Source organism: Vittaforma corneae (genome assembly GCF_000231115.1).
Source record: "Vittaforma corneae ATCC 50505 unplaced genomic scaffold supercont1.26, whole genome shotgun sequence".
Taxonomy (NCBI): Eukaryota; Fungi; Microsporidia; family Nosematidae; genus Vittaforma; species Vittaforma corneae.
Window position 1 is genome coordinate 4014 of NW_006889859.1, and position 13993 is coordinate 18006.

General features: G+C 38.4%; 9 protein-coding genes across 9 annotated transcripts; 5 read left to right on the forward strand and 4 right to left on the reverse strand.

The window, feature by feature from the left end:
• Positions 1-298: 298 nt before the first annotated feature.
• VICG_02042 (CAMK/CAMKL protein kinase) lies at positions 299-1627 on the forward strand (the record flags this gene model as incomplete). Its single annotated transcript, XM_007605425.1, has 1 exon — positions 299-1627. One exon carries the CDS (start codon positions 299-301, stop codon positions 1625-1627), a length of 1329 nt encoding a protein of 442 aa, XP_007605487.1.
• Positions 1628-1725: 98 nt separating this feature from the next.
• VICG_02043 (uncharacterized protein) lies at positions 1726-2289 on the reverse strand (the record flags this gene model as incomplete). Its single annotated transcript, XM_007605426.1, has 1 exon — positions 1726-2289. One exon carries the CDS (start codon positions 2287-2289, stop codon positions 1726-1728), a length of 564 nt encoding a protein of 187 aa, XP_007605488.1.
• A 771-nt stretch (positions 2290-3060) lies between these two features.
• On the forward strand, positions 3061-4815 carry VICG_02044 (uncharacterized protein; the record flags this gene model as incomplete). Its single annotated transcript, XM_007605427.1, has 1 exon — positions 3061-4815. One exon carries the CDS (start codon positions 3061-3063, stop codon positions 4813-4815), a length of 1755 nt encoding a protein of 584 aa, XP_007605489.1.
• A 138-nt stretch (positions 4816-4953) lies between these two features.
• Positions 4954-7731, reverse strand: VICG_02045 (uncharacterized protein; the record flags this gene model as incomplete). Its single annotated transcript, XM_007605428.1, has 1 exon — positions 4954-7731. The coding sequence occupies one exon, from the start codon at positions 7729-7731 to the stop codon at positions 4954-4956; it is 2778 nt and encodes a 925-aa protein (XP_007605490.1).
• A 14-nt stretch (positions 7732-7745) lies between these two features.
• Positions 7746-8786, reverse strand: VICG_02046 (uncharacterized protein; the record flags this gene model as incomplete). The annotated part of the gene is made up of 1 exon (XM_007605429.1): positions 7746-8786. One exon carries the CDS (start codon positions 8784-8786, stop codon positions 7746-7748), a length of 1041 nt encoding a protein of 346 aa, XP_007605491.1.
• Positions 8787-9075: 289 nt separating this feature from the next.
• On the forward strand, positions 9076-9711 carry VICG_02047 (uncharacterized protein; the record flags this gene model as incomplete). The annotated part of the gene is made up of 1 exon (XM_007605430.1): positions 9076-9711. One exon carries the CDS (start codon positions 9076-9078, stop codon positions 9709-9711), a length of 636 nt encoding a protein of 211 aa, XP_007605492.1.
• Positions 9712-10647: 936 nt separating this feature from the next.
• Positions 10648-12069, forward strand: VICG_02048 (uncharacterized protein; the record flags this gene model as incomplete). The annotated part of the gene is made up of 1 exon (XM_007605431.1): positions 10648-12069. One exon carries the CDS (start codon positions 10648-10650, stop codon positions 12067-12069), a length of 1422 nt encoding a protein of 473 aa, XP_007605493.1.
• Positions 12070-12268: 199 nt separating this feature from the next.
• VICG_02049 (uncharacterized protein) lies at positions 12269-13069 on the forward strand (the record flags this gene model as incomplete). Its single annotated transcript, XM_007605432.1, has 1 exon — positions 12269-13069. The coding sequence occupies one exon, from the start codon at positions 12269-12271 to the stop codon at positions 13067-13069; it is 801 nt and encodes a 266-aa protein (XP_007605494.1).
• A 146-nt stretch (positions 13070-13215) lies between these two features.
• VICG_02050 (uncharacterized protein) lies at positions 13216-13980 on the reverse strand (the record flags this gene model as incomplete). The annotated part of the gene is made up of 1 exon (XM_007605433.1): positions 13216-13980. A coding segment is annotated over one exon (765 nt), but the record flags the coding sequence as incomplete, so codon positions are not given.
• Positions 13981-13993: the final 13 nt, after the last annotated feature.

Below are 13993 nucleotides of genomic sequence, written 5' to 3' on the forward strand. Positions count from 1 at the left end.
CAGGTCCCAGTCTTGGTTTTACGTTGATATGTGGTCTTTTTTCAAAGCTATCAATTAATCTACAAAAATTTTCAGCCAATATTTACAACAAAGCTGACTAGATATAGCTCATCCAGTAGATTGGATGGATTGTAGTTGTTCTGTCAATCTTATTTAAGCTTACTTTATTATAGATATAAAAATAATGCATGCAAAAATTAATGAATCTTTTCTATTTACAATCTAGTCGCAAAGATATCTCATAAGTGTGATTTGTTTACTGACTTTGAAGTGATGTTTAAAAATTGCTAATACCCCGATGTTTGACTTAGAAAAAGGATGTCTATCAAAGTATTCAATAGAAAAAGTAATAGGAAATGGTAGCTTCGGAAGTGTGTTTTTGGCTAATGACAAATCTACAAATAAGAAAGTTGCACTCAAAATCTGTCCTTCCTGGTCAGATGGAGTTACAAATTACTTGTATAATGAAATGCTGATCCTATCGCTAATTGACAGTCCATATTTTCCTAAGTTTTACCACTCCGATGACCATGGATCTTTCTTTATAATTGCCTTAGAATATTGCCCAGGAAAAACCTTGCTTCAGTATTTAGAACAGAACGGATGTCTAAAAGAACAGACGATACTGATGATTTTCAAGCAAATGCTAGATGCAATATCATATCTCCATCACCACAAGATTGTCCACAGGGATATCAAGCTTGAAAACATTGTAATTGCTGATGATATGAACATTAAGCTGTGTGACTTTGGCTTTTCTACATTTGTTAAGCAAAATCAGCAGCTGACCGACTTTTGCGGATCAATACAGTACTGCTCGCCCGAGATGATAAACCAGCAGGCATATGATGGAGAATCCAATGATGTTTGGACACTTGGGGTATGCGTTCTAAAGATGTGTCTGGGTCTAAAAAGCTTCGATGAGGTTTCAGGCGGAAAGCCAATTACAGGATACTATTCAATATTCAATAGCTATATTGAGAGCACAAGCATAAAGAGTGTCCTAAAAGGAATCTTTATACAAGAGCAAGAGAAAAGAATAACACTAAGGAATATTTACAAAATTTTAAACCTAGAAGAGCCCATGTTTAATGATATCCACATCAAGTTCTTTGATCCAATTATTATAGAAAAGATGAAAACAATGAACTACACCACTAGAAACATTTACGACACCGTCCAGGATGGGAATGAGCCAGAATACTACATTTACAGATTGATTCTAAACCGACTATACTTAAAACAAGAGCATAAAGCTAGTGTGTGGCTGCAGACTAAAGACATCTTGTCAGTGATAGCAGATGGGCTGAAGTATGAACGAAGTTTATTTTGCTGTTACCAAAAAACATATTATGAGCTGATATTTAATTCCGAAGTATCTGCCGAGACGTTTTTTAAGCCGTTGCCGCTGGACTATACAATCTACAGCTTGAAGCCTAATAGAAAAATTGTCCAATTTCCCAATAAAATACTAATTGTCGAGTTTACAGTTAAAAAAAGCAAGGGCACAGCGCAAGTTGTCAGGCTTGTTTTGGTATGTGGCGAGGTTCATGATTTTTGCCAAACATTGGTAAGTATAATTGCAGAATATACAAAAATGTTGTATAGTACGGATAGCAAGGAGTGATAGAGCAATATTAAATTTTTATAGCAATGCTGCCCAATTATGTACTAATAAAGTGTTGTATTTGTCTACGATGGTTCCAGTGGATAGCTATGCCATTGTCAAAGTAGATTGGCATTTTTTACATACTTCTGATAACTAACCACCTTTTTGCTTTCACCCTCATGGTCAGTTACCCTCCACAGTCTAAGAGTAAGATGCGGCCCAAGCTTTTCAAAAGCCGGTCCCTTCTCGTTGATGCAAAATCTATACATTCTGAAAAATATGAAATCCTTGTGCACTGCAAAATTCACAACTTGATTCGATTCTAGATTTACCGGAAATGCACTCATAAAGATATTGGCGACCCTCAGCCCAAGCTCCGTGGTAAAGTGCGACAAAACAAGTTGATGGTTTTCCTTTTTAATTGTGGAATCTATGCCCAAGGATGCTCTGCTTCTATACTCTATTATTTTAAAGACAAACTGGCTTGTTTTACAAGTAAAAATCAAAAACTGTGGGCCAATATCTTCTTGTATTTTAATGAAAATGTCCGAATCTTTGACTTCAAGACCATCTGCCCATTTCTTTGAATTTGGAAATATCATAAATAGTTCAGAAAGCAGCTCCCTTGTGCTATTGTGTGAATCTTTTGGAGTCTCGATGAATATTGTTGGCTGGCTCATGAGGATAAAAAATTTTCAAGTTTGAAAAGTTAGAATATACAACCGAGTGGAGAACAGATGCTGGCGCACTTTTGTGCGTTTACTCTTTTTATTATATTTGAAATAAAAATTGTACCCATCAAATGGTGATGGATGAAGTTAAAGAAGCAGTTAGAAATAACAACATAGATCAAGTGCTGGCATTGGCCAAATACATAAGGCCAGATGAAGTAGATGAGCTGCTTGGGATATATGAAAAGTATTACACGAAAGAGCTGAACATTTCTAAAACCATACAGAACATTCTTGCCCAAATAAAGACGAGACGATCTAAGAATATCATACCAAATACTGGATGCTACACATATAAACTTGAAGAGTAATGTATTAAATTTAGCATGCATGACTATTCTCTTTTTTATAAAGACTCAAAGAGACTACTCCTCTCTACATGCAGATGTTTTTTCAAGTATTTGTTGCTTAAATATTCTTACGGTTGCCAATGCTTTACTTTTAAATGCTAAAGTTATTAGGACAGCCGGATATTTCATAGTGCAAAAAGTCCCCAAAGTGTGGTCGTTCTGAGAGAATTTAACAATGTTGTAGATATCTCGATGATGCACAGGATGGTGTGTAAGACTAATGACTGAAATGATAGTAACCTTGGTGCCATCCAGCAACTTCACCAACATGCGAATCAATTTGGCAAAATCTCTTTAATTGTGCTCGTAATGGGATGCTGCTTCTGGTCTACAGAAAGCTCCATTTTCTTTTCGGATTCTGCATGCCCCGATGTCAAGAAGAAGAGCAGCAAGATATCTTCATTTGGAGGCAGAGTCTGACAGCGATGAGTACGAGTCAGAGGATCTATCAGAAGACCTAGATAATCTTGAGCCAGTGGCTATCCCGCAAGCAAAGAGCTTCACAGAACTAACCAAGGAACTTGAGGAGAAGTATGGAGCAGAAAGAGAAGAGGATGAAGAAGTGCTAGAAATACCATCACAGTCGCAACTTCTTCCCACCCCACAATCCCCGCTGCTTTTTCTGGTAAGATGCAAAGTCGGCAAAGAGAAAGAGATTTGTGAGAGAATATATGAAAGGGCAAAGGATGCTGAGGTGTGCTCTATTGTGCAGAAAGATGGGCTAAAAGGCTATATATACATCGAGTCATACAAGAAACAGGCTGTTGAGGATGTGCTGTCCACGGTTAGAAATGTTTCAAGAAAAAGATTTACTGTTGTTCCGTTTAAAGAGATGGTAGAAGCAATATCCTACAAAAAGAACATAATTGTCAGCGATTTTGCAAGAATTAAGGGCGGAAAATATAGGGGAGATCTTGTTCAGATACTTGAAAACTACGAAGATGTTGTTAAGGTAAAGGCAATCCCAAGAATCAATAATCTGAAAAGAAGATTTGATCCAAGCGAGTTCAGGGGAGAGGCCGTTTTTAAGGATGGTGGATACTACTACAATAGAGATTTCTATAGAAACGGATGCCTAGAAAAGATTATGCTAAAGTCAAACTTAGATTTCGATGTCGAGCCCACATTTGCCGAACTCAGTGAGCTAGATTTAAAGGGCAATTTTGATGTTAACGAGACGGTCAAGGTTTTGAAGGGGGATTTAAAAAATATAGTTGGCGTAGTTGATAGCATTAAAGGAAACGTGGCAACTCTTAAGAAAGATGGTAGGATATACGAGGTAAATGTGGACGATCTTGAAAAGTTCTTTGAAGTTGGACAGGAGGCTTCATACAGAGGAGAAAATGGAGTGGTGCTGTCTGTTCAAGGCAGAAGGATCATTTTGGGAATGGATGGCTTTACTAGGGAGGTTGAGTGCTCAATTGACGATGTCAAATCTGCCATTCCACCAAAGATAGCACCAGCTGAGAAGCCCATTAGATTTAAGGTTCGTAAAGATCCGGTAATCAATAAACTAGTTAGAATTACGAGTGGAGAGTTTAAAGGACTACAGGGGACAATTAAAGACTCGTTCCAGGACAAATGTATTGTTCGTTTAAGATCAAATATGAAGGAAGTAACAATTGAAAGAGACGCTATTGCACCTGTTGATACAGGCAGAACGGTTTCCATTGGCGATCTCGCTGGCGACGAAGGTTTTGATGGTAAGACACCGTCCTTCAAAACACCTGCATTTAAAACACCTACGTACAAGACACCCTCTTACAGAACACCATCATTGGGCCTTGGCAGTAGAACAGCCGCTCGTTTTTCTGCGGAAGAGGCAGGCACAGGATGGTTGGTATCAGCATATGATGGTGCGTCTATTGTTTCAGGGGGTAAGAGCTACACTGTATCGGATATTAAAGATGGGCTGTTTCAGACTAGAACAGGCGAGATATTTCTTTCGCATGAAATTGAATTTTGTGAGCCTGAAAAGTACGACAAGGTGATAATAATGGAAGGAGACAGAAGGGGTACAGACGGCACTCTAATTTCTATTTCTGGCGACCGAGGTGTTGTACGAGACAGAGAAGGTCAACTGTACGATGTTGACATTAAAAGAGTAACGAAGAAAGCTGATTAGTAAACAGCTATTTATATTAAAAACATATGTATTTTCTTAACTGCTTTACAGCCGAGGACTAATTATAAACCAGCTAATTTACACTTAATAAAGTTTAATCATTTGTTATATCTGTGATATCTCATATTTCAGCAGTGCTTAGTTTTTTCCCTTAAAAATACTTCGAGCCTCATCCACATTGAAATCTTTTCCTGACAGTAATAAGCTAATGATTCTCTCAGTGATCTTGCTAATTCCAAACTGCCTCAAATTGTCACTAAAAGCAGCCACACACTCCTTCAGATGCAGTAGACAGACTTTGATGACAATATTGTCTGCATTTCCCAGAAAACTCCTTTTCTCCTCAAAAAACACATCGACAATCTTAATAACTGTAGCTGCAGTCTCAACAGAAGTGTACTTCACCTTTTTAGAATGTCTCCAAATCAGCTTCATTAGTATTTCATTTGAGTCTTCGAGCAAGTCAAAATAAACCCTCAACACCTGTAATTCACAATTAAGACAAAGATTAATTAAAATGTCGGCAATCACGTTTTGATCCTTGACCAATGGAACAAGATCAACATGAACAGATTTCAAAGTCTCGAACCTCAGACACGAGCAGAGTGTTGTGTTCTGGGTGAACTTAAGAAGTACACTGAGTGCAATATTCCTGTAGTCTACATCCTGGTATCTGGTCATTATCTGTATCAAAATGGAGCTAATGACAGTGTTAGACGAGAACGAAATCGTGCTAGGGGCATCTACAATTATACCCGCAAGTCTGTGAAGTCCTTCAACTGAAGCGCTGCTGTTTTCGCTTGAAAGCTTGTTCAAAACATTCTCAATTTCTGACAAATTTCGTTTTTTCTTCATTGGAGTAGTTGAAATGCTAATGTTTTCCAAACTTCGTTCAATTTCATATGAAAGATCAGCTTCAATGATCTTAGAAGATGGAACATTAAAGTCATTGCCTTGATTGCTCTTGTCCAAATTAGATGTCCGTGGCTTGCCATAGTCCTCGGCCAATAAACTGTCCCTGTCTGCGACGCTAGGAGCCTTAACAACAGATGCTGACAAATGAGGACTATCAATGCCATCGCCCAAAGAATAATGGCTGCTTTCTTCTACCAAAGACTTTTCTATGATAATTGATTCCTCCAAATCATCCAAGTCATCCTCATCTTTCATCAGATTCTGATAATTCAGCTTTTCCTCAATTAGCCTTTGCTGGTTGGAGTCTATATTTGGACGGTCCATGCTGCCATTTGACAGCATTGCTGAAGAGCACATTGTGCTGTTGTCAGGCAAAACTTCACCATTAGAGGCCACATGGGCAGTCATACTTTGGCATGGCATGTTCACATGACCAGTGCTCTGATCAATCTTGGTCTTCAATTCATTTTTAAGGATAACAATTCTGTCAATATTAAATGAAAATGCAATAAAATCGTCATTGTTCTTTACAGCAGCCTCAATATCCCTCAGATTCAATCCGTCCACGTCTTTGTACTTTCTAACTAAGTTAAAAATAGCATTCAAGCTCAAATCTCCAGGAAATGTTCTCAATGCTCTGTATAGCTTTGTTGCTGGATAGATTCTGTCCATCAAATCTATCTCAGAGTCCATTGAATGATTAAGCAAAAAAGAAACCAATATATGTGCGTCGTTGTCGTTGAGTATAAATCTACGACTTATCAAATGCAGAATTAGGGAATTGAAATATGGGGATGGCAGAGAGAATTGGCAGTACAAAAGAATAATTGCGCTGGCAAATCTGCAAATGTCAATTTTCTCTAGCATTCCAACTGCAATAAATGGATCCTTCTGGAACACACCAAGAAACTCTGAGGTAAAAATGTTTGCCAGTGGCCCTGTAAAATCCGTATTTTCCTTAAAAATTTTGATATTTAAAGATTTCTTAGACTCGTCTTCGTATGTATGGCATTCAGAAACACTACCTCTTTTAATACCGGTTTCACATGGGTCATTCCTTGCGCTACCAAAAATGTCGTTCCTTTTACTTTCATTGGCATTACTGAGCAGTAACGGGGGTTTGGCAACTAAAGAAGCCGTAGTATTGCTAACAGAGACAAGGCTCGATGGAGTATCATTTTCTAGTGACTTATACCGCGCTGTGAAATCAGACAGTGCTTTCTTCTCCTGCATTCCAAATACCTTAGTTTTTTCCAAAAATCTATCAATATGTTCGTTCTTCTTGGTCACAATACTCGATAAAACATCCAGAAGACAGACAAACTTCTTTCCAACCTTGTTCTGCTCTATATTCTGTAGAATGCTTTGGATGGCAACCACGCCATCAATCTTTCTAAATAATTCAACAATGCTATCTTTTAACTTTGATTCTGTTATCTTTGAGTTCAGATAGTAGCAGAGATCTGAGCTAATCTCAGACAGATCATCAAAAGAAACAAGAATGCCCATCATCTCTTTCAATACAGTGAGGTTGGTCTCCTTGGAGCCAATCAGAAACAGAATGATGTTGGAAATTCCCTCCTCCCTTAATTTTTCCTTATTTTCCTGGATGAAAGCCAATCTTTTATTCCAGTCTTTATCAAAAAGTAGGGGGTATTTGTCACTAAATAAATCACAGACCTTTGCTTTAGATGTTTGATCTGGCGCCGATGCTAAACTGGTATGTTTTGAATCTGCAGCAGGCTTTGAAGAAAAGGAATGCTTCTCTATCGTAGTTGATTTCTTTAAAGTGCTGACAGGCTTTTGATCTACGCTGATTCTTGACGGAGACATTGACTGTTTCTTTGTTGAATCGGCAGATTTTGAAGTATTTTCACTGCAAACAGGCTGTCTCTTACCTAGTTTGGATCTCTGACTTTCAGTTAATTCACTTAGATCATCCATCTGTGATAATATGTCTGCAGCCGCCTTTCTCACACCAGCCGACCCCTCGTCGAGCATCTTTCCTACCTCATCTATCTTTTAGAAATTGAATAAAATTTCAAACATTCTAATATTCCTATTTTAACATCAGGATTCTTGTTTGACAGTCCATCTATGAGAATGTTAACATCAGGTTTTGTGTATTGGACAGTCTCAATGATCAGCTGGGTCAGCGAAGCCTTTTTGTCCTTAAACCTCTCTATCATTCCTCTGACGCAATCAGGGTTGGCTATTTTTCCTGTCCTTATACACTCCACTACTGCTACTACTACACTAAAATTAGGATCTTTGATTTTTCTCGATAATATTGGAACCACATCGTTAATATTGCTCATCTTTGCAATATTATCCTTAATAAAGTTCATAGCATTCAGTCTTTCTTTCCAGTCAGAATGATCAAAGTCAAGGCTTGACAATCTAATCTCAGTTTTTGGAACCTCAACCTGTTTAAATGACTCTTTTAGGTCTTTTAAAATGACCGGCTTCACATTTTCTAGGTATTTTAGAAGATCATCATAAAATACACGGTAGAGTGTCAGAGAAAGCAAAGATGACTCGCTTTTAACGTCCTTGTCAGCATTCGAGAAAAGGGTATCAAGCCTCGGGCAAATCTCTTCTGCCAGGAGCTTCATATATTCTTTAGACCTAAAATCTTCCAGATTAGTACTGATCAATGAATTGACTTTGTTTACGCATCCAAAAACAACCTTTGAGTTTTTGTGAGTAAAGTACTGAGATAGTCCCTTCAAAATGCCAACCTTGTCGTTGTGAAAGGCTTTGTCAATCACCTCTGAAAGCTTTGTTCTAATGCTTGCTTTGCTTTGGCTGAACTGGGAATAGAGACCAGAAATCTCCTCGTTTGTCAATATTCCATTGAAATTCATTAGAGAGTCCAAAGCTATTTCTAGGGCAACCGCTATTGTCTCGTTCTGAAGAAGACCAATATACTGAGGGAAATCATTAATCCTTTGATATGCCAGTGTTCTTTGTCTGAAGTTCCTGGAGGTCAAGAGTTCCTGGACATTTTCTGGAGTTACAATTAATTGTTGTTCATCTTGTGGAGCCTGGTCCATTTGGGGCAAGACTATGGTTTGGCAGAAAAGTGAAAAAATAAGAGTGGTAGGCTAATAAGCTGTTAAAGGTACAACGATAGGCAAGAAGGAGTCTTTTTAAGATAAAGAGATCCAAAACTTACGTAGTAATAAAGAGTGGTGACGGAAATCAAAAAACATTTTGGTGGGTATTTAATTTGCTTACACATATAGCACCGAGAACGAGGTTCTTATTACTTTGCAGCACAAAACTAACCAGCCGTTTTTGATTTTTAATTGTTTTTATTAGCAGTAAAAATTCTTGGGATAAATGCTTAGTAGAAAGTTGCAGGAAAGACGAGAGTATCTAAAGCACAAAGAAAAAGAGCAGAGCATAGAGAAGAAGCAGGAAATACTGCAGAATGCGCTGAAAAATAACACCAGAATACCGCACTGTCTCCGTGGAGAGGCCAAAGAGCTGTTGGACGAGATAATCTATGGAACCAAAGAAGAGGAATCCATGCACTTGCCCCCAAAAATAGCCATTACAACCTCACACACTCCATCCTCATTTTTAAAGTCATTTTCAAAGCACATTTCTCTTATCTTCAACGGCTTTCATCTGATGAGGGGACGAATGTCAGAAAAAGAGCTTTCCGAATACTGCATCACACAGGAAGTAACCCACCTGATCATTCTGCATGAGACCAAGGGAAATCCATCATCCATGCTTCTCTGTAAGTATCCCAATGGCCCCACATACCAGTTCTCAATATTCAATGTGAAGTACCAAAGAAGACAAAAATCCATAGGAGAAAAAGCATATCTAGTTTTGGACGGAATGGATAGTGAAGCAGGAAAGAGGTTGAAGCTGAATCTCTCCCTTTGCTTTCCAAAGGTGCTGGATGCATCCCGACTCGTGGCCTTTATAAATAGGAATGGAACGATTGCATTCAGACATTCCTGATCGAAAATAGAAAACTGATAAAAGAATGTGAGTTTGACATGAAGCTGTTCAAAATTGTAAATAGTACATTTGAAATGAGCGGAAATGTTGATTTTACATTGAAGTCATTTATGAACAGTACAAATGATGACATTTTAACAGAAAGATCAAAGGACAATAAAATGGCATACTCATGCAATAAACTGTCCTAATATCTTTTCATTTATGCGTCTTCTGCAGTTTGCTAATGTGCAAAATATGTCTTAATACAATAATTGAGAGGATTGACAGGTTAAAATTTTACACTAGCACCGATTATTTATACTTTTATCTGTTCAGCTGGTCATAAAGTCTCAAAGCGTGGAAACGTGATCGTTTATCTATTGTTCCATTTACAAAAAGGACTTTTGTAAGAGAACATCTCTGTTTTTATTTAGGTGATGCATTTATAAGACAAGGTCATAAGCAGGCATGGAATAGAACTTCGCGAATGCAATAGCTCGCTTTAGGTAGGCTAGCTTAGTTAGGCGAGGGATATCTGACGAGCATCCATTAGCTCATTTGAACATTTCTCTATTCAAAGAGAAGTTTAAAATTTTTCAAATATATCAAACATCACTGAATTTACTAATGTTTCATGCATCACTGAACTTTCCCTTATTTAATAAACTGGTCAGTTGGTCTGCAATGTTCTATCTATTTTTTACTAGGTGCTTATTTTCTTTACTGCCACTGCATATTCTTTTTTGTTTTCTGCATTTTCTATTAAATAACACACTCCTAATAATGCATAATATTAATACATAATGAACCTATGTTGGCATGCGGCATACACTCGCATGCTTTGATCAAATATGCTTTGACATCAACAAAATCCTATGCAAATCATTTTTCTCTCTATTCCAGCTAATACATATATCTTCCTGGATAAAAAAAATTTGGTGTGAACCCTTGATTATGGAGCATCTCTCAAAGCTCAACCAAAAATACTTGTTGGTCCCTAAGTTCCTCTATCTATCACTCTCAGCTGCTTTTTATATGTTCCACCAATTCAGATCGCAGTTCATCTTCGATAGATACGGCATGGAAAAGGACAAGCTGGGATTGTACTTGAGCATCCCCCAGGCAATATCTTTTTTCTCCAACATTTGGATTGGTTCAATAAACGACAGGTCTGGCAAGCAGAAGATGATCATACTTGGCCTGCTTGTGACAAGTGCCATGTTCTTTCAGTCGTTCTTCTTTTCCAATAGTCTCGTTCTCTTTTGGATCAACTTTACTTTCTACTTCGTTCTGCTCTCCGCCACTCTTCCTCTCCTTGACAAAGTCATGCTTGACTATGTCAGCGAGATTCCCGGCATGGGATCGAAGGCTTTTGGCACACAGAGACTCTGGTCTACATTTGGATATCTCATCACAAATTTCGCTGTTGAACATGTAATTGCAACCGATGACAAGGACACGCAGAACTACGACAATATGCAGTACTTTAACATATTTGTCGTTGGAATAGCCAGCGTCTTTATCTATCTCTTTGTAAAAAATCTTCCGAGACGAACCACGTCCAGCGACTACATTAATTCTGTAAAAGCACTGCTCAGAAACTTTGAGTATGTTTACTTCATCTTTATCATTCTGCTATGTGGTATATCGCGTGCTTTCATGACAAACTATCTCGGATTCTATTACTCAAAAGTACTAAAGTTCAATGACCAGAAGAGCCCTTTCCGTCTATTCTGGCCATTGAATCTTCTGGTCGATGCAGCATATGATCACAAGCAGTCCACTTCGACAATGTTTGGAGTGGCATTGGAAATTGTTGTGTTCTATCATTCATCTCTTGTTACTGACAAACTTGGGTTCTTTTGGCCTATTCTTCTCTCTCAAATCTTCCAGCTATCCAGGTTTCTGTCCTACTACACTTTGACATACGATAATCCTAATTCATTCGCCATCTGCTGCCTCATCGAGCTTCTCAAGGGCGCCAACTATTCTCTTATCCACACATCGGCTCTGCAGCTTGCCAACAGCTTCTGTCCACCATATCTTAGAACGACTTCGCAGCTGATCTACAACGGGGTGTTTGTGGCCGTAGGCACTGTGCTGTCTGGTCTAATCTTCAAGAGCTTCTTTACAAAGGGTGTTGAGGATGTTGATCTTTCTTACTCAGAGTTTAATTCTGCATTCAAGTGGAATATCTACTTTTCTATTGTGGGCATATGCTTCTTTATCTACAAGTACGGAGTTCGCGAGAATCTACTATTTAACAAAGAAAATGCAGAGCGAAAGATCCGAGATATTGAAAGAATAGCAAAGAGAGAAGAAGCCGAAGAGACAGAGCATCAGCAGCCACAACAGCCTAAAGCCGAAGTTAAGTAAATACCACTTTATAATTCATCTTGAGTTTTATGGCTTTATATTTTACAGAACTGAAAAGCAGATATTTTAATGATTTCGATACAGAGATTCATTGATTTGACTCCTGCCACACACGAAGATATAGTGCCAGGACTATCCATTTAATAATAATCAAGAGAACGAGAGCCGTGCTTTATAAACTTTTCCTGGCCACTCCCTCATGGATGTGGAAAACGAACTAAAAGTCTACTATCGCGAGCTGTTTCCGCTGCAGCTCCTCTATGAAACTCTAGAGATCAATGGGCGGAGAGAAGTCTCTTTTTTCACAAGTACAGGCTCGTACATGAGATATCTCACCTTTGACTCTGCTGAGTTATTTAGGGAGAAGTTGGAGCTGGTCAATCCAAGAAAAATAGATTTGGGTCCTGTGTACGACATTAAACCCTCAAAATCCAATGGTGCAGTTCCAGTCGCACGTGAAATAGTGTTTGATATTGATCTTACCGACTATCCTAGAGAATGCTGTAAGGACAAAAAGATCTGCAATCTTTGCTATGAAAAAATAAAGTGTGCGATCAATATTTTAGATTACAGTCTAAGAACTGAATTTGGATTTACAAGCTACGGATTCGTGTTCAGTGGAAGAAGGGGTGTGCACTGCTGGGTGCTTGAAATGAAGGAGCTACCAACTCATGTACGAAATGACATTTTTAAATTTTTCCAGAACGTCGTGGATAAGAACTTATTTGTACAGGAGTATAACAATATTATGGGAAGGTATGGAGATGCCGATCTTGTGAAAAACTTCTTTCCCAGAATTGACAAGCAGGTTACAGTGTCTATGAATCATCTTATTAAAATGCCGTTCTCCGTTCATCCTGACACCTTCAACATTTCCGTGCCCTTGGATCCAAATAGCATCACTGAATTGGAGGATATTCCCACACTTTCCCAGGCAGTCGCAAGCCCTGCTGTTTTGGAGCCATACTACGAAGTACTTAAAACATGGAAAAGACAATAAAGGGAAATTAAATGCGTATGCCTATTCATTTGGATTGCTAGTAAAGATACTGCAGATTGATTGGTGCTGGAGCTATGGCCGAGCATGCTCTTTCTGCACCCTTGATCCATATAGCTGTTTCATTAGAAAAATAGATAAAATTAAATTTATTCCACATCAATTGACTCAGTCTTGTATAAAACAGGGCCAATCCATTTCCACATGGCTCTGCCCTGGTCATCTGTAATCTTTTCAACATTTGAATTCCTTTGTATGATCTCATTTACATACTGCCACAGATCCTCCTTTATATCAAGCGCATCCCTCATTTGCTGTGCTAAAACATAAGGCTTAAACTGTGTAGATTTGACAGACATCATAATCTGTCTGTTCAATATGTCAAGGATTTCTTTGGATATTGTTACTGCCCTGGCTCGTAGCATGGCAGCCTTCCTACGTCTATTTATCCATATCTTCAGGATACAAAGCAGAACAACAATCGCCAAACAAATTTTGAACAGAAATAGCGAGTAAAATCTAATTAATACCCTAAAACCAACCTTTGTGATTTTTGCTTCGATCATATCTTCTGAAAACTGAACCTTTGGCGAGTGTTGAAGTACTCTTAGAACCATAGGGTCAGAGATCAGTGAAATCTTCAGTTTTGGGGACTTTGCATAGCCAAACTTATAGTCCCCCTTCAAATACTCTAACATTTTAATATACTTCTCAGCTTTTTGCAGAACAGCACCCTCCTCCTCAACATCAGGCACACAAATGTCAGCAATCCCCTTTGATATTCTGTAGCCTTGATCACAAACAAGCTGGTTATTGACAAGCCGCGAATGGGGAGGAACTGGAATGCAGAATCTTAGTCCTGGCTTACAGTAAGAGCAGTAGAATTTAAAGTAAGCACATAATCCCACAAGCACGACCAACAAAACC